Source organism: Microtus oregoni, unplaced genomic scaffold (genome assembly GCF_018167655.1).
Source record: "Microtus oregoni isolate MIOR12 unplaced genomic scaffold, Mior012 000042F_ref0000377, whole genome shotgun sequence".
Classification (NCBI taxonomy): domain Eukaryota; kingdom Metazoa; phylum Chordata; class Mammalia; order Rodentia; family Cricetidae; genus Microtus; species Microtus oregoni.
The window spans coordinates 21,806,034-21,822,827 of NW_024543209.1; the positions used below are offsets into that span (position 1 = coordinate 21,806,034).

General features: G+C 44.1%; 7 protein-coding genes across 7 annotated transcripts; 3 read left to right on the forward strand and 4 right to left on the reverse strand.

The window, feature by feature from the left end:
* Positions 1 to 290: 290 nt before the first annotated feature.
* On the forward strand, positions 291 to 726 carry LOC121434130 (histone H2B type 1-C/E/F/G/I). The gene has a single exon (XM_041632947.1). The coding sequence runs from the start codon at positions 300 to 302 to the stop codon at positions 678 to 680; it is 381 nt and encodes a 126-aa protein (XP_041488881.1). The 5' UTR covers positions 291 to 299; the 3' UTR covers positions 681 to 726.
* A 3,791-nt stretch (positions 727 to 4,517) lies between these two features.
* LOC121434135 (histone H4) lies at positions 4,518 to 4,890 on the reverse strand. Its single transcript, XM_041632951.1, has one exon. It carries the CDS (start codon positions 4,880 to 4,882, stop codon positions 4,571 to 4,573), a length of 312 nt encoding a protein of 103 aa, XP_041488885.1. The 5' UTR covers positions 4,883 to 4,890; the 3' UTR covers positions 4,518 to 4,570.
* A 4,400-nt stretch (positions 4,891 to 9,290) lies between these two features.
* On the reverse strand, positions 9,291 to 9,945 carry LOC121434123 (histone H3.1). The gene has a single exon (XM_041632938.1). It carries the CDS (start codon positions 9,807 to 9,809, stop codon positions 9,399 to 9,401), a length of 411 nt encoding a protein of 136 aa, XP_041488872.1. The 5' UTR covers positions 9,810 to 9,945; the 3' UTR covers positions 9,291 to 9,398.
* Positions 9,946 to 10,170: 225 nt separating this feature from the next.
* On the reverse strand, positions 10,171 to 11,261 carry LOC121434125 (histone H2A type 1-E). Its single transcript, XM_041632942.1, has one exon. It carries the CDS (start codon positions 11,226 to 11,228, stop codon positions 10,836 to 10,838), a length of 393 nt encoding a protein of 130 aa, XP_041488876.1. The 5' UTR covers positions 11,229 to 11,261; the 3' UTR covers positions 10,171 to 10,835.
* A 285-nt stretch (positions 11,262 to 11,546) lies between these two features.
* Positions 11,547 to 11,985, forward strand: LOC121434131 (histone H2B type 1-C/E/F/G/I). Its single transcript, XM_041632948.1, has one exon. The coding sequence runs from the start codon at positions 11,557 to 11,559 to the stop codon at positions 11,935 to 11,937; it is 381 nt and encodes a 126-aa protein (XP_041488882.1). The 5' UTR covers positions 11,547 to 11,556; the 3' UTR covers positions 11,938 to 11,985.
* A 1,211-nt stretch (positions 11,986 to 13,196) lies between these two features.
* Positions 13,197 to 13,604, reverse strand: LOC121434133 (histone H2B type 1-C/E/F/G/I). Its single transcript, XM_041632949.1, has one exon. It carries the CDS (start codon positions 13,591 to 13,593, stop codon positions 13,213 to 13,215), a length of 381 nt encoding a protein of 126 aa, XP_041488883.1. The 5' UTR covers positions 13,594 to 13,604; the 3' UTR covers positions 13,197 to 13,212.
* A 273-nt stretch (positions 13,605 to 13,877) lies between these two features.
* On the forward strand, positions 13,878 to 14,333 carry LOC121434126 (histone H2A type 1-E). Its single transcript, XM_041632943.1, has one exon. It carries the CDS (start codon positions 13,880 to 13,882, stop codon positions 14,270 to 14,272), a length of 393 nt encoding a protein of 130 aa, XP_041488877.1. The 5' UTR covers positions 13,878 to 13,879; the 3' UTR covers positions 14,273 to 14,333.
* The last annotated feature ends 2,461 nt before the right edge of the window (positions 14,334 to 16,794 follow it).

The window sequence follows — 16,794 nt, forward strand, 5'->3', positions numbered from 1 at the left end:
TTGGACGCGAGCTTTAACATCTAGAATTTCAAACTAAAGCAAATTCTGCTTTTAAAAAAAATCTAATCTAAAACGTTTAGCAGGAAAAGAATTTGATGTAGAGTTAAGAAGCATAATCGCTCGAAAGGTTATTACAAGATTCGGGTTTAACCAATGGGAGAGTAAACCGGCCTCTCTTACAGCTAACCAATCAGACAGGGAGAAAGTAAGTCTTAATTTGCATAATACTCCCTACAAATAGACAAACAACGTGTTCTCAGGCTTCACTTTCTTTTTCAGGCACAGGAAGAGATCTGAAGATGCCTGAACCTGCAAAGTCCGCGCCCGCCCCGAAGAAGGGCTCCAAGAAGGCCGTGACCAAGGCGCAGAAGAAGGACGGCAAGAAACGCAAGCGCAGCCGCAAGGAGAGCTACTCGGTGTACGTGTACAAGGTGCTGAAGCAGGTCCACCCCGACACCGGCATCTCTTCCAAGGCCATGGGCATCATGAACTCGTTCGTCAACGACATCTTCGAGCGCATCGCGGGCGAGGCGTCGCGCCTGGCGCATTACAACAAGCGCTCGACCATCACGTCCCGGGAGATCCAGACGGCCGTGCGCCTGCTGCTGCCCGGGGAGCTGGCCAAGCACGCCGTGTCCGAGGGCACCAAGGCCGTCACTAAGTACACCAGCTCTAAGTGAGCGCGCCCATCTCGCTCTTAACCCAAAGGCTCTTTTCAGAGCCACACAACTGTTCACAATTAAGAGCTACGCACCACTCCTTTACACTGATATCCCGTCTTTAAAGCGACAGTATTAGTATTCTCCACTTCCTGCAGGCAGTCTCAACTAGGCACTCTGGTATTTCTATGGATCAGTTTGGCCTCTGTACTCTGAAGCTACCCAGAAATACTTCCTGCAATTATAGAGGGTATTGGAACAATGAGTCCAGAACGATCGTTTTCAGCACCTTGTGCTATGTAAACGTTAGGTTCAACCCTAGTGTCTGCCGTAGAGGAAGGGACCGCTGAGCGACCTGACCGAACGCCCGTTTTCCCCAGCTTTTGTTTTAAGTATTCCTGGGAAATTAACAGTCACGGGAAGGCGGAGTGAAAAACCGTGGATTTACCACCTGGTTTAGCTAAGCTACATGAATCCACTTTTCTCCTAATATTCGGTCCGTGTTAGCCGGCTCTGGGTGACGCTCAGGTCGCCATTTCCACGGCACCGCCCTGGATAGAGACGACCTGTCTCAGCTCGCCGAAAGCGAAAGTGCCTGAAGCACCAGAGCCTGCTTTTACCTCTTCTAAATCGTTCGGCACCCCCACTGCCTCCAAAGAACTGGCCTGGAGCTTTTGCATTTTAAGCTTTTACATATGAATTAGGTTGTGGGAGAAGCAGCAACAACATATCCGTTTTAAAAAGAAACAAATTGGTTTGTTTACTTTTTCAATTACAGGAAATGGTGGAAAGGCTTTGTAAAACTAAAAGGAAAATCAAGTAGGCAGGCCTGGAACCATTTCATTTCCTTCTTCCTTTTCCTAACTGCTGAGTGTCTTAAACAGCAAGAAAATTTCCAAACCCCTTTCTTGACTTGTTTTGGAAATGAGATCTGGAAATAAAAAAAAAAAAATCCTAGCATTCGTAATGTGGCCAGGCTCTGGAGTCTACAGATTATAAATTTAGCTATTTTGGAACTGTATGTCCCAGGAGGGAGGGACCCTGACCCAATGTGAGGGGAAAAATATAAAGTAGGATATCAGGGGTACTGGGGAATGGAGCTAAATCCCCTGTTCCAGTGAGCTACAGTCATGCTGCCTGCTATTCCATGTCTCTATTCTCAGGCTGGACAACTACCTTTATCCGACCTCCCTTTTTATTTTTATTTTTTATTTTTATTTATTTATTTATTTATTTATTTTTATTTTTTATTTTTTTGGTTTTTTGAGACAGGGTTTCTCTGTGGTTTTGGAGCCTGTCCTGGAACTAGCACTTGTAGACGTCCCTTTTTAATAGTGAGGTAAAAACAAGCCGGGCAGTAGGCCTTTAATCCCAGCACTCGGAAGGCAGATGCAGGCAGATCTCTGTGGAGTTCAAGACCTGCCTGGTCTACAAGATCAGCCAGGACAGACTACAAAGCTACCGAGAAACCCTGTCTGAAAAAAAAAAAAGAAAAAAAGTTACTTTAAAGTAACAAAATTGCAACTTGTAATCCAGGAGCCCGCTCTGCATGTAAAGTCATTTGCCAGCATGCCTGAAGACCAGAGTTCTGTGCACTAAACCCACATGGCACTCAGGTAAAAAAATAAATAAATAAAAATAAAAATAAATAAATAAAAAATGCCCTCTATCCTACACGGCAAGCAGGGCACACACAGTTAAACAAATGTTTGGATTTTTTTTTCACTTTAAAAAAAATTGCAATGATTTTGACTTTAGAAACAAGGCTGAAACTTCCTGGTGAATTATAAGCTTCTAAGAATTCAAATGTCCATGTTAATATCTTGTTTGTTTAGCTTTCTTTTCTTTGGAACGAGATCTCCTAGCTACCCAGGAGCAGCTATGAAGCACAAACTAATCTCAAACTCTCAGCAATCCTCCAACTCACTGTTTCTAAACGTGGATTTATGGGTGGAGCACACCACACCTTGTAGTGTTTGTTCCTGTTTGGCTTGTTTGTTTTGTTTTGTTTGTCTGTTTTTAAGGTGTAGTCTGGAACTCACAGACCAACCTGTCCCAGTTCCTCCTGTCCCCTCTGCCTGCTGAGTCCTGGGATTAGAGTGAACCTTCACACCTCTTGTCCTGTTCAAATTTAAAGCATTCCTGACTGAACCTGCCTTTTTCATTTCCGTACTGACCTTAAGCCCAGAACTGAGGTAAAAAGGAGGCTTCCGTGGAATGTCAAAAGATTCTTCCCAGGATTTTTTTTTTTTTTGGTTTTTTTTTTGTTGTTGTTGTTTTTATCTTTTCCTGCTCTTTCAAATCCCCGTGACTCCCTCCAGTCTCTGAACTTTGCAAATTTTTCTCTAGGCCTAACTGGGGTACTTAGCAAGGATCTGCTATAAAATAAATAAGAGAACAAAAAATCTTGACTGCAGGGCAGTGAGCACCACCTGTTGGTCTTATTGAAGGACACATAGATGATTCCAATACACAAGATTTCTGTTATCTTCAGGGTCTGGGGTCTGTGTTTTGCAAAAGTTCCCAAAAGGAAGTGTTGGCAGGACAGCTGAATAAATCTAGTGACTTGTGAGCCGGATCATCGGAATTTCATCCCTGGAATCGCTGTAAAGGTGATCAATACCAACACACACACACACACACACACACACACACACACAAATCAGTACTGAGGGGACACTGATGTTCTCTCTCTCTCTGGTGATATTTTGGAAACATCTGACTTGCAGATGAAGGTTAATAAAGTCCTGGACCATGTATACTGTTCCTTGAGGGGCAGGTGTAAGATTTATATGTCAAACTACTGTGTTTATTTTACAGACTAAGAAATTAGGAAAGATTCTAAACAGGGAACTAACAAGTTTCAGTTCTTTAGGTTTCCAAGACTGGATTGATTAGACAATTTGGTTTGCTTTAGTTTAGTTTTGAGACCGACTCATGGGCCTTGACTTTTTACTAGTCTCTACCTACCTCCTGGGTACTGACAGTAAAGAACAAACCACCAGGCCTGCTTCTAAGAGCACTGGAAATGGAATTCTGAGCCAAGCTAACACTGTGCCTGGAGCTACATTGCCAGCGCCGACCTCTCTTCCCCTGCCTTCGTTCATTCCGGGAAACCACTATTGATGAATAAAATTCGTTCACTCCCGGGAAACCACTATTGATAAAATAAAATATACTCGTACATGTAAAACTTTTATACCAACACAGGACTATTATTGGGGGAGGGGTCATCCTGGTCAAGAGAACAGAATATCTGGCCTAGGTGGGAATCTAACACTCCTGGGACCAACCTTAGGCAGTTTCAACTTAAACCATGCTAGACACATGGATTCCTTTTTTTCCTGTATTGAGATGCTTTACTTTTCATTCCCAAACTTCGCATCCTAGCACAATTCCTTCAATGTGAGCAGCCACTTCCTGAAACTCCAATTTTTACCTTTCTTTTCAAGTCTTAAGTATGCTTCTTCTGATACTTTGGCCCTGGGCCGGTGATTCCATCATGAATGTCTGAGATCAGATCACCCGGGAACCGGGGTTAGAGACCTTTGAAGGACTAGTGGCTGAGGAGAAAACCTGAGTGCTCAAAGCAACTACAGTGGGATCTCTCAGCCTTTAACAAAATTGTTAGCCGACTTAAAATTAGTCGTTCAAAATTCAAAAGGGGACTTAGTATGAAAATAAGCCGTACATCAACTCCAAAGGTTGGGGAAAAAACTGATGCACCAAAAGGAACGATTTCCAACAGTGATAGTTTCAAAGGCAACAAAAGCTATGCAACTGAGTTTAACTGTAAAAGGACTAAAGCAACCTCACAAACAGAACGAGAAATTGAGTACGCCCTTTCATGTGACAATGTGGGTGGCCCTGAAAAGGGCCTTTTGTGAGCAAAATAGGCTAGGTGAAAATATTTAACCTCCGAAGCCATAGAGGGTGCGGCCCTGGCGCTTGAGCGCGTAGACCACGTCCATGGCCGTGACGGTCTTGCGCTTGGCGTGCTCCGTGTAGGTGACCGCGTCGCGGATCACGTTCTCCAGGAACACCTTCAGCACCCCGCGGGTCTCCTCGTAGATGAGGCCGGAGATGCGCTTGACTCCTCCGCGCCGGGCCAGGCGGCGGATGGCGGGCTTGGTGATGCCCTGGATGTTGTCGCGCAGGACCTTCCTGTGGCGCTTGGCGCCTCCTTTGCCCAGGCCTTTCCCGCCCTTGCCGCGACCAGACATTATGCTGCTCTAACTGGAAGCTCAGTACACAATAACTCTATCACGCCCGCTTCTTAGCTTTTATAATACCAAGGCGGACCTGTTTGAAAACCTCAAGAACAGGGGCGGAAACCACTGTCAATTACGGCCCTTCTGTGCGTTTGTCCAATGAAAGGCTGGAGGCGGGACCTGAGACAACAGTAAAGACAAGAGTTAAAATTTAACACATTGTATTAAGTATGTCTATACAATTTGTTCTGCCTTCAATAGGGATAACTATATCTATTAGCAACAAATAAGTTTGGCATTTGTTGCTCATTTCACTAAATAGTAAGTAATACATTATCAGTCCTCCAAGTCACCGTGGTTCTCAACCTGTGGGTCGCCACCCGGATCTATATCACTTATTTATATCAGATTTTTCCATCGTTACAGTTACGAAAGAACAACGAAAATAATTTTAGGGTTGGGGGTTCAGCACAGCATGGGAACTGTATTAAAGGGTCTAGGCATTAAAAAAAGTTGAGAGCCACTGTGTCTAAGTTTTAAGTACAGTTTTAAGAACACATACATTGTTTCAGGTTCGAAGACTTGTACTGATTTAGGTAATCTGAGCAGTGTTCTTTAGCATGCAGATTGACCAAGGGGAAGTAAAAGCTCAGATCGTTACAGGTCTAGCGGTCTAAAATTAAAAGATGAATTCCCACAGGTGTGAATCTTCTACATGATTTACACATAGAAATTAGGGGATCTGGAAATGAGGACCGTGGGGAGGTTCTATTTTTATATCGCCTTCATTGACCCAGAATTCCCTGTGTATATGTTTTAGTCAACAAACATTACATGCTTGTTGAGATGAAAATCGTGTTAATAATGATTTACTGGAAATGTGTAAGAGTCTGTGAATGAATGGTTCTACTATTATCTTTGTCCTTCAATTATTCTTACAGAATTCTTTGAAAAGAAATAGTAAAACTAGGTTTCAGACCTCTTAGGGTTACACTTGAAACTTTATGCAGATTAAATCAAGTATATATCTTGAATAATGCAGAGATGTCTAGAAGGACATGGTGTGAATATCCTCTATGTATAAATAGATTCTCCTTCTTAATCAGCTTTGAAATTCTTCAAGATAGACAGGAGAGTGCCAGTGACACTGGCCTTACTGCTCCAGGAGATTGAGTCTCTGTCCATTCTTCCACTCTGCTTTGTGAGGTATGGAAGATTGTTATCCTCCAGGCCAGGCTAGCCTCCAGTTTACTATAGCTGAGGCTGGCCTCAAATGCCTGGTCCTCCTGTATGTACCTGCTGAGTTCTGAGATTACTGTCATGTGCGGCCATGCTGGGCCCTCTTGCATGTTTATTAATAAAATATATCCTTTTCTAAAAAAAAAAAAAGATTGTTATCCTAATTTTATAGTCCCTTTTCTTGGTCTTATGAGTATATGGATCTCTTCATTTCTCCTCTTTGATAAGCGATGCACTATCTTCTGTATGAGTACAGAAGAATCAATCCCATGTCCAAATTGTTTAAATCGACCAAACACAGAGAGACTATAGGAAATGTCATATCCTTTCATTTTCTTATAAGCAGGATTATCTATACCTAGGAACAATGAACAATAGATTGTTTATACTGGTCAACACAAGGGTGTTTCCCTAAGGATTCCACATTTTTGTATTCAGGAGCAAAGAGTTTAGCAGATACACACAGTTGTGGCAAAAGTAGGAACAGTTTATTAGGATAAGTATATCCTATGGAAGAAGCAGAACAGAGCAAAAAAAAAAAAAAAAACAAAACCGTGCAGCCCCTCAAAAGCCTACTATAAGCCGGACGGTGGTGGCACACGCCTTTAATCCAGGCACTTGGGAGGGAGAGGCAGGCGGATCTCTGTGAGTTCGAGACCAGCCTGGTCTAAAAGAGCTAATTCCAGGACAGGCTCCAAAACCACAGAGAAACCCTGTTTCGAAAAAGAAAAAAAGAAAAAAAAAGCCTACTATACAAAGGGTGGAGGGGTGTATCTCATCAGTAGCTCTGGGGTCATCTGCAGACTTGAGTTTTCTCGCTGTACTGTTCCAGTTTTCCAGCTTCCTACATTGCCTGTCTCAATTAGTATCCCAAATCAAGGCCATAAGTGTGTTTTTAGGTACCCTTAAGACTTTATAAAGTGCCCTTCTCTTTCAAGAGTGACAGATGTGGTGAGGACTGAAATATGTTCCAAATACCCTCAGAACCAACTTGAGGTTTTTTGTTTGGGTTTCTTTTACTTGTATGCTAATTTTTCAGATTTGGGCCAAGGTCTTCTCAACTTCTCTCTCTACCATATCTCCAGTCACAGCACAACCACGATTCCTAGAAAACCTAAATAGTGACAGATGAACTCAGTGAAAATTCACCAGATGTGACAGATCGCATCTGGTGACAAAAAGAAAGCCATTAAAATGATTGTTCTTGTCCAATAGAATTTTCATATCAAAAGAAGTAAGGGGTATCTGTTATTGTAATGATTGTGTGGAATTAATGAAAAAGCTTATTTTTAAAATACAAGCGTGACCCATTCCTCCTTCCAACCTTGATGGAGAAGAGGGTGCCTGGTCTCACTGCAGCTGAATATACCATGGCTGACTGATGTCTATGGGATGCCTGCCTGTATGTAAATAGAAATGGAGGAGGAATGGATGCAGCGCAGGATGAGGTGGCACTGGGAAGAGGGGAGGGAGGCGAACTTTGGTTTTTAAAGGGAAGGGGGAAAACACAAATAAAAAATCGTTCAATATAGAAAAAAAATACAAAGCTCAAGGAAAACCCAAATAGCTGTTTGGGGTCTGAAAATCCTAAAATGTGTTTTTGACTGGAGAGCCCACAATTAAAAACATGAGCAGAATTTTTTTTTAAATAATAAGTTTCCTCTTGGTTCAGTGGAAGACTCAAGGACCTTGATAAAGGCTCTCTTGGTTTGCTTTCTATTGTTATGATAAAACAATGACCAAAACCAATTTGTGGAGGAAAGGGTTTATTTGACTAACAATTCCCCAGCACAGTCCATCACTGAGAGACATCAGAGCAGGAATGTTGAGACAGAAACAGAATCAGAGATCATGGAGGAAAACTGCTTATTGGCTTGCTCAGCCTAAGCCCTTGATCGTGTGCCCCGGGCATGGCAGCACCTACTGTGAGCTGTGCTGTCCCACATCAATTATTGATCAAGAAAATGTCCTAGAGATGTGCCTACAGGCTATTCTGATGGTATTTCTTTTTTATGTGTTTGTTTTGTTGTTGTGGATACCGTTGTTGTTTTATTTGTTTTTCTGGGTGTTTGTGAGACAGGGTTTCTCAGTAGCTATAGAGCCAGTTCAGGAACTGCCCTGTGGAGCAGGCTGGCCTTGAGCTCAGAGAGATCCACCTGTCTCTGACTGAGAATGACTAAGGTATTTCTTTGGATGAGCTTCCTTCTGCACAAGTGACCTTTGTTTGGGTCAAGTTGAACAAAAATATCCAAAGAACTGTTAAACACTTGAGAAATAAAACATGAGGATCTCGATATCAAAACTGCAGCAATCCAGAGTAAAAGCCAGTGTTCTTCCTTAGAATTTTCACTTCTTTTAATTTTCTATTGTTTTTATTTTTAATTATATATAGTTATGTGTCTATGGTTGGTAACGTGCAGGAGAGTACGGGTGCCACAGGATCCAAGGCGCACAGGATCCCCAAGGAGTGGGAACCATAGGCAACTGGGGATGAGATGAACTGTCATGAAACCAAGCAGAGTCCTCTGCCAAAGCTTAACAAAGACATCTCTCTAGCCTTTCTTTTGAGACAAGATAACTACCCCAGATAAGAACTAGAATTCATTTTGTATCCCAAGTTGGTTTCCAACTTTCAATTTCCCTGCCTCACAACAGTGGCCAGTGTGCGTCTCTATGCTAAAACTATTGTCTTTAGCCCGAATTATAACCCATTCCGGAACTGTAACACTGTTCTAGAATGAAAAAAGCTGGGAGCCTACCTGAAAGCAGGAGGGCCTCAATTCTTGAAGTGCACACTTCGGACTGCCAGCTAAACAAGTTATCACCCAAGACAAGGCCTCAAAAACGCCACAGCTCAACGTCCTTCCAGAACTGCCTATTTCAAGAAATGTGGCCGGTATTTAGCCACGGCGAAAAGGAACCGGAGTTGGAATATAGAATTGGGACGGTACATAAATTTAGAGGATAAGGGGATTCATAACCAAGGCAGAGTCCCGACTTTGCTCCAAAGCCTACACTTAACTAAAAAGGCCAAGTAAAAAGAAACTGAAGCACAAACGTGGGCTCACATAGGGTAAAAGTAATACAAAAGGGAATAAGTACAGCAACTACAATGTTAAAAAATATGCAGAGGCCAAGAGACTAGGATGTCTAAAATCTTAACACTTTACAGGCCGTAAAAATGCCCAATCATAGGTTACCAGCTGACAAAGGAGGTACATACTCTTTTACAGAAAATGTGGGTGGCTCTGAAAAGAGCCGTTGGGTTCAGCTTTGCATTCAGTGGCCTTTATGCCCTTTCCCCGCGGATGCGGCGGGCCAGCTGGATGTCCTTGGGCATGATGGTGACGCGCTTGGCGTGGATGGCGCACAGGTTGGTGTCCTCAAACAGACCCACCAGGTAGGCCTCGCAGGCCTCCTGGAGAGCCATGACGGCAGAGCTCTGGAAGCGCAGGTCGGTCTTGAAGTCCTGCGCGATCTCGCGCACCAGACGCTGGAACGGCAGCTTGCGGATCAGCAGCTCGGTCGACTTCTGGTAGCGCCGGATCTCGCGCAGCGCCACGGTGCCGGGCCGGTAGCGGTGGGGCTTCTTCACGCCGCCGGTGGCCGGGGCGCTCTTGCGGGCGGCCTTGGTGGCCAGCTGCTTGCGCGGGGCCTTGCCGCCGGTGGACTTGCGAGCGGTCTGCTTTGTACGAGCCATAGCTTAAAGAAAAGCAGATAAAATTTTGGCAAAGCCTAATGCTCCGTTGCTGGAGTACGTATATATAAGGCGAGCGAGCCCCGTTTTCATTGGCGCACACAGGAAAATTAGCACGGGACCCTTATTGGTAGCTCTGTTCACATCACTGTCCAGTACCCGCCCTGTTCATTTTAATATGTTCCCTTGATTGGTTTTCCACTTTAAGTCGATACTGTTCTTTTAGCTTGCACAGAAAAATAGTACTACCCAGTTTCCTTCAAAATAATTATTACTTATTAGGATACAAGTTGTTTGCCTCCTAAATTTTTTTAGAGTGAGTCCGAAACGTAATTTTTGGAAAGGCACCGGCTGTGAGTAATTGATCAAGTAATTTGATAGTGTTTTTTCCTTCTACAAAAAGAAAAGATTCACATCAAAATCAAAAGCTAATTGAACTTTGAGGGTTTTTATGTTATTGCTAAGGCTTTCAATTCCATATGAACATTCAGAGAAGCACTAATTTCAAACTTGATTTTTAACTTGAATGAACATTTTCCATAAAACAATTGGGGGGGATTCTAAACGTGTATAAACAGGATGGGAATAAGAAAAGGCTCACTCTGAACAGGTAGAATGCTGCTTAAGTTCCAATATTGCAAAGAGGATTATGAACTCATAATTGTCAAGAATACTCAGTACAATTATGAATTTTGGTGTCCATGCAGTATATAAACTGCACGGGTCAGGATCTCCAAAATTTTTAGACTTCAAGACAAAAAACATTATAACCATGTTGAATCCGCATAATGCTTGGTGTTGGCTACTAGTTCTGGGAAATACGCTTGGCTTTCTAGGTTTCCTTATTTACCTAGTTACATTCCAGGAGGCTCTACTGATTTGGCCAATAGTCTCAAACTGTTAGTAACTGGAGCTCGCCAAAAGACCGAGTTCATTATTGCAGTTTGTTCAACTCTTTCTTTGAAACTGTGGGGGCTCTGAAAAGAGCCTTTGGGTCTGAAGTTTCTTAAAGTTCTGATGGTTGTCAAATTACTTCCCCTTGGCCTTGTGGTGGCTCTCGGTCTTCTTGGGCAGCAGCACCGCCTGGATGTTGGGCAGGACGCCGCCCTGCGCGATCGTCACGCGGCCCAGCAGCTTGTTGAGCTCCTCGTCGTTGCGGATAGCCAGCTGCAGGTGGCGCGGGATGATGCGCGTCTTCTTGTTGTCGCGGGCCGCGTTGCCAGCCAGCTCCAGGATCTCGGCCGTCAGGTACTCCAGCACGGCCGCCAGGTACACCGGGGCGCCGGCGCCCACCCGCTCCGCGTAGTTGCCCTTGCGGAGGAGGCGGTGCACGCGGCCCACGGGGAACTGCAGGCCGGCCCGGGAGGAGCGGGTCTTGGCCTTGGCGCGAGCCTTGCCGCCCTGTTTGCCGCGTCCAGACATAGCAGAAAAAGTGAAAGACAATGACACAGCAAAATAAGCTTTGGAAATCCTAGTTACGGGGAGCCGATGAGAAGCTACTTATACTGGAAGCTGGAAGTGAAAATGTAAAATGTGATTGGTTAAAATAATCTTATTCACTGTAACCAATAAGAGAGGAGATATAATACGACCGAATTTACATAATTGTGTCACTGACCAGTTTTCAAATCATAGCTGAGTAATCTTGAAGCGCTCATTTGCATACAAAGTCTATAAAAGCCCAACCACTAGACCCCCGACTATGCTTACTTTTTACTCCTTTTAGTTTTTGCTGTTAGCTTTTGTTACAATGCCTGAACCTGCAAAGTCCGCACCCGCCCCGAAGAAGGGCTCCAAGAAGGCCGTGACCAAGGCACAGAAGAAGGACGGCAAGAAGCGCAAGCGCAGCCGCAAGGAGAGCTACTCGGTGTACGTGTACAAGGTGCTGAAGCAGGTCCACCCCGACACCGGCATCTCTTCCAAGGCCATGGGCATCATGAACTCGTTCGTCAACGACATCTTCGAGCGCATCGCGGGCGAGGCGTCGCGCCTGGCGCATTATAACAAGCGCTCGACCATCACGTCCCGGGAGATCCAGACAGCCGTGCGCCTGCTGCTGCCCGGGGAGCTGGCCAAGCACGCCGTGTCCGAGGGCACCAAGGCCGTCACCAAGTACACCAGCTCCAAGTGAGCGCGCCCGTCTCGCTCTTAAACCAAAGGCTCTTTTCAGAGCCACTAATTTTGTCATTTAAAGTGCTTGTGACGCCTGATTTCAGCTCATCTTAAACTAAGGCGCAAAATTGTACATTATTATGTAAGTAGATCTTTTTATTTTTTTGGTTTTTCGAGACAGGGTTTCTCTGTATCTTTGGAGCCTGGACTGGAACTAGCTCTGTAGACCAGGCGTGTCTCGAACTCAGAGATCCGCCTGCCTCTGTCTCCCGAGTGCTGGGATTAAAGGCGTGCGCCAGCATCCCCCGGCAGTAGATCTTTTTAAATACGGTAGTACTACCTAGCGTTTACTACAGCTTCTAATCCTACAGTATCACAGCTTTAGAGAACTTAGTTCCAATGCTTTAATCTGGTTTTCAGGAAATGCATGTGCAAGTTGTTAGACTAAAAAATGATGGGCTGTGTTTAAATGCACCATTGGCCACTAACAATTCCACACCATTAATGCTAATGTAATTCTAAAACTAATTAAATATATCTGTGGCTTTGGTAGCACTTCATTTACTACAAATCATTGAACCTATTATAAACGCGCATCTTTAATTTTGCCAAGAATTTTGTCATCAGTCTTGTTTTAAGTTTTAAGGGTACGGTTTAAAGATATCAGAAGTCAGGTAGCTACATTACTGGCATGGCAGTCGCTGCACAGCATCTTCATTCGCAATATGAGATTCTGAAAGCTTAATTTCTGTTGAGTTTCAGGAGTTTCCAAAGATAGACTAGATACTTTATTCTGTGACTACAGAAGGCAAAACAACCTATTTTTGTGTCTCTATGTCTTTTCAACTGACAATAAACTTATACTGTGTGTTTATCAGTTTAAGAGAATCTTTGACTTTTGACTATACATTTTCTAGACTGTGTGGTATGTGTATACCTTTAAATAGGTTTGTGCGCATGTGTGCGTATAGTTGCTGTCCCGAAACAAGCTTTTAGGAAATGCTAGCTTCTACCTTTTGAGTGCTAAGATTTTAAGAAATGGGCAGCTTCCTCCTTGCAATTTCACCAGCAAAGGTTAATGGGGATAAGAACCTGGTATATTCCCCTGCCCAGAACATCAGAAAAAGACAAACAAATGGAACTTTAGGCTAATAATAGGTTTCCCATTCTAACTAATAAGACTTGTATCTGTGATTAAATTCCTGTAACGTCAAGTAGTGCGACCATAGCTCTCTCTTTGAGAAGGTGGGTGGCTCTGAAAAGAGCCTTTGGGTTAAGGGTGAGGTCGGTGCGCTCACTTGGAGCTGGTGTACTTGGTGACAGCCTTGGTGCCCTCGGACACGGCGTGCTTGGCCAGCTCCCCGGGCAGCAGCAGGCGCACGGCCGTCTGGATCTCCCGGGACGTGATGGTCGAGCGCTTGTTGTAATGCGCCAGGCGCGACGCCTCGCCCGCGATGCGCTCAAAGATGTCGTTGACAAACGAGTTCATGATGCCCATGGCCTTGGAAGAGATGCCGGTGTCGGGGTGGACCTGCTTCAGCACCTTATACACGTACACCGAGTAGCTCTCCTTGCGGCTGCGCTTGCGCTTCTTGCCGTCCTTCTTCTGGGCCTTGGTCACGGCCTTCTTGGAGCCCTTCTTCGGGGCGGGTGCAGATTTCGCTGGCTCAGGCATGTTGCCCAGACGCTAACCTCGGAGTTAGAGTAAAGCACTGAAACATTCGATCATTCATTTATAGGACTTCTATGCAAATATGGTACGAAATCTGACAGATTCCCATTGGTGCATGGTAACGGAAGCTTCCGTTTATGCAAAATAGGCGCTCTGTGTCTGATTTTTAATTGGCTGAGTCTTTTAGGTTACTTTAGCCAATGAGTACCACAAATTACAATCTACTCTGCAAGTATAACTTGCACATTTTCAGAGACAAATTCATATTGTACTCGCAACCTTTCTAAGTATGTCTGGACGCGGCAAACAGGGCGGCAAGGCTCGCGCCAAGGCCAAGACCCGCTCCTCCCGGGCCGGCCTGCAGTTCCCCGTGGGCCGCGTGCACCGCCTCCTCCGCAAGGGCAACTACGCGGAGCGGGTGGGCGCCGGCGCCCCGGTGTACCTGGCGGCCGTGCTGGAGTACCTGACGGCCGAGATCCTGGAGCTGGCTGGCAACGCGGCCCGCGACAACAAGAAGACGCGCATCATCCCGCGCCACCTGCAGCTGGCTATCCGCAACGACGAGGAGCTCAACAAGCTGCTGGGCCGCGTGACGATCGCGCAGGGCGGCGTCCTGCCCAACATCCAGGCGGTGCTGCTGCCCAAGAAGACCGAGAGCCACCACAAGGCCAAGGGGAAATAAGCCCCGCTTTTTCACAGTGATCCTTAACCATAGAAACAAAGGCTCTTTTCAGAGCCACCTACTTTTTTCAGTAGAAAGTGCTGAAATACTATCGTAGCAAGAAGAAACTCCATTTTAAAATCGTCCTCTATCTAACCCAATGAGGGGTTGTTACTCAAAGTTGCTAAAGCCCGCAGAAATGGCATTTCCTTTCTATGTGATTTATGCACTTAAGAACAAAAGCACCGTGAAATGCGGTTCTGTGAAATGCTTTAAGATCGCCTTAGGACATTTTGGAATTGTGATAATTTGACAAGGGAAGTTCTGACAGTATAATTAAACCCAAAATATAAAAACAAAGCCCTACTAAAAATTTAAGGGGGTTTCCTTCTTTTTGGAAGTTTTCTGTTTTTGTATTGTCAAGACAGGGCCTTACCATATAGTTCTGGCTGTTCTAGAACTCACTTTACAATAGATCATGTTGACTCTGTCCTCCCTGTTGCTGCAATTAAAGGTGTGGACCACTATATGAGGCCAGTGGAGGGTTTGGGGTTTTAATTCAGAAAAAAAATTAAGAATTCAAAGCTGGTATTAAATAAAACTAAAGTTGACTTCGAATTTTTTAATTATTCAGTCTTGAATAATTCTTTTTCATCACTTTTGAAAGTTGGTTAATTCGAAGACTGGGACTGAAAAGTGGTAAGCATTAAGAGTATGGTTGGAGATGGCAAAGTACTGTCCAGCTGCTGCTTTTCTTTACTACTCATTGATTTATGTTGTATTTATTTATGTGACAGTGTGTGTGTGCGCGCCACGTGTTTGGTTCATTCGTGGGCTAGAAGTTTTCAGATGCCCTAGTGTTACTGTGTTAGAGTTGCATGTTCCTGTGAACTGGAATCCAGTTCAAGTCTTCCGGAGGAACAGCAAGTGTCCAAACAGCTAAAGCCATCTGTACAGCACCAACGTATAAATCTATTTTATCTATGTATTCATCCATCCAATCATATATTGATAATATCATTACAGCCCTGGCTGCCCTGAAACTTACCTTGCAGTCCTAATCAGCTTCAAATTCACAGCAATCCTTCTAGTTCAACCAACTTTGCTCTGGGAATACAGGCATAGCTGAGGGTTAAATATACAGACAGGGCCAGAGGTGTGACTGAAGTGGTTTCTAGGGGCTGGTTAGGAAAGACACCAGTGGACAATGATAGCTTCAGTGCTCATAAACCTCAAAAGCTTTACAACTGGATCATTGGTAAACTCTAGGAAAAGCAAAGGAAACAACTTGTAATGGAATTTCAATCCAGCAGGTAGACCTTGGTAGCCTGCACAGTAAAGGCCCACCTTTTGTCAAAGAAAGCAAAATAACCCCACAAAAAGAAAAAACAACTGCGCCTTTACAACAGTTCCTCAGATACGAAATACAAACAATGAAGCAAGTTCCAAGTACATAAGCAATCTTTGTCCTGTGTACTTCCTGAGGAAAGCACTAGAAAGTTCTACATAGCGTGTTCTTTAACACAGATAATCAAGGATATGTGTAATTGGCAGAGGAGTTGAAATACGGTCAAACAAATATTTATCAGAAATTGCTACTGCCTTGTGGCCTAGTTATATTGCAATCTTTGAGTTATTTTTTTCTATGTGACAAAGATAATTGTGGGTTTGTTTGTGTTGTGATTTATTTATTTTTATTTATTTATTTATTTATTTAAGGATTTCTGCCTCCTCCCCGCCACTGCCTCCCATTTCCCTCCCCCTCCCCCGAATAATTGTGTTTTTTAATGGAAAAATAATCCATTCCCTTTGTAATGAAGGCCAGGATCTTTGTAGTGAAGGTGTAAATGCACAGACATGGAGCCTTAGCAAACCAATGAAACCATGAGTCCCTAAAATCATCTTGAAACCATCAGCAAATCTTGCATGCGACAATGGTCCACAATGACCTTAATTCCAAGAGTCACATATTTCTCAACAGAACATACAGCTGCTCCTTGTGACCCTAAGTCCCTTTCTTGATGTCCTCAAGAAGCCTCCATCAGGTGAAGAATCAACTTTCCTATCTGCATTTCCTCCTTCCCCTCTTGCAAAAATGACAGCGGAGCACATAGGAGGGAGGTTACTAGTGTCCAGTTTCCAGAACTAAGCAACATGGAAAGACTAGAACCTTCGTAGTCTTCTTGTTGCCTTCAATGTCAATGGTATATTTCTTTAACTCGTTATTTTAAATGGGTAAGAACTGAGGTAGAAGAAAATAGGAACCTCACCCTTACCTGCCTAATCCTCATGTACATCTCTTGTTGAATGAAGACTGTTAACGTGGTTGATTAGAGACTGCCCAAACCTCAGACAACACAGAAAATATAGGAACAGTATTAAGATCACTTGTGACCCGTTCTCAGGATGGAAATGTGTTTTGACCTCACCCATACATAGCCTTGTATACAAAAATTTCTTTGTTTGGGGGGGGGGGGGGGTTGTTTTCTTTTGTTTGTTTAGTTGTTTGGTTTGGTTTGAAACGGGATTTCTCTGAGTAGCCT

Coding starts and splice junctions, on each gene's coding strand:
- LOC121434123 (XM_041632938.1), bottom strand. CDS start 9,809: ATGGCTCGTACAAAGCAGACCGCTCGCAAGTCCACCGGCGGCAAGGCC.
- LOC121434125 (XM_041632942.1), bottom strand. CDS start 11,228: ATGTCTGGACGCGGCAAACAGGGCGGCAAGGCTCGCGCCAAGGCCAAG.
- LOC121434135 (XM_041632951.1), bottom strand. CDS start 4,882: ATGTCTGGTCGCGGCAAGGGCGGGAAAGGCCTGGGCAAAGGAGGCGCC.
- LOC121434130 (XM_041632947.1), top strand. CDS start 300: ATGCCTGAACCTGCAAAGTCCGCGCCCGCCCCGAAGAAGGGCTCCAAG.
- LOC121434131 (XM_041632948.1), top strand. CDS start 11,557: ATGCCTGAACCTGCAAAGTCCGCACCCGCCCCGAAGAAGGGCTCCAAG.
- LOC121434133 (XM_041632949.1), bottom strand. CDS start 13,593: ATGCCTGAGCCAGCGAAATCTGCACCCGCCCCGAAGAAGGGCTCCAAG.
- LOC121434126 (XM_041632943.1), top strand. CDS start 13,880: ATGTCTGGACGCGGCAAACAGGGCGGCAAGGCTCGCGCCAAGGCCAAG.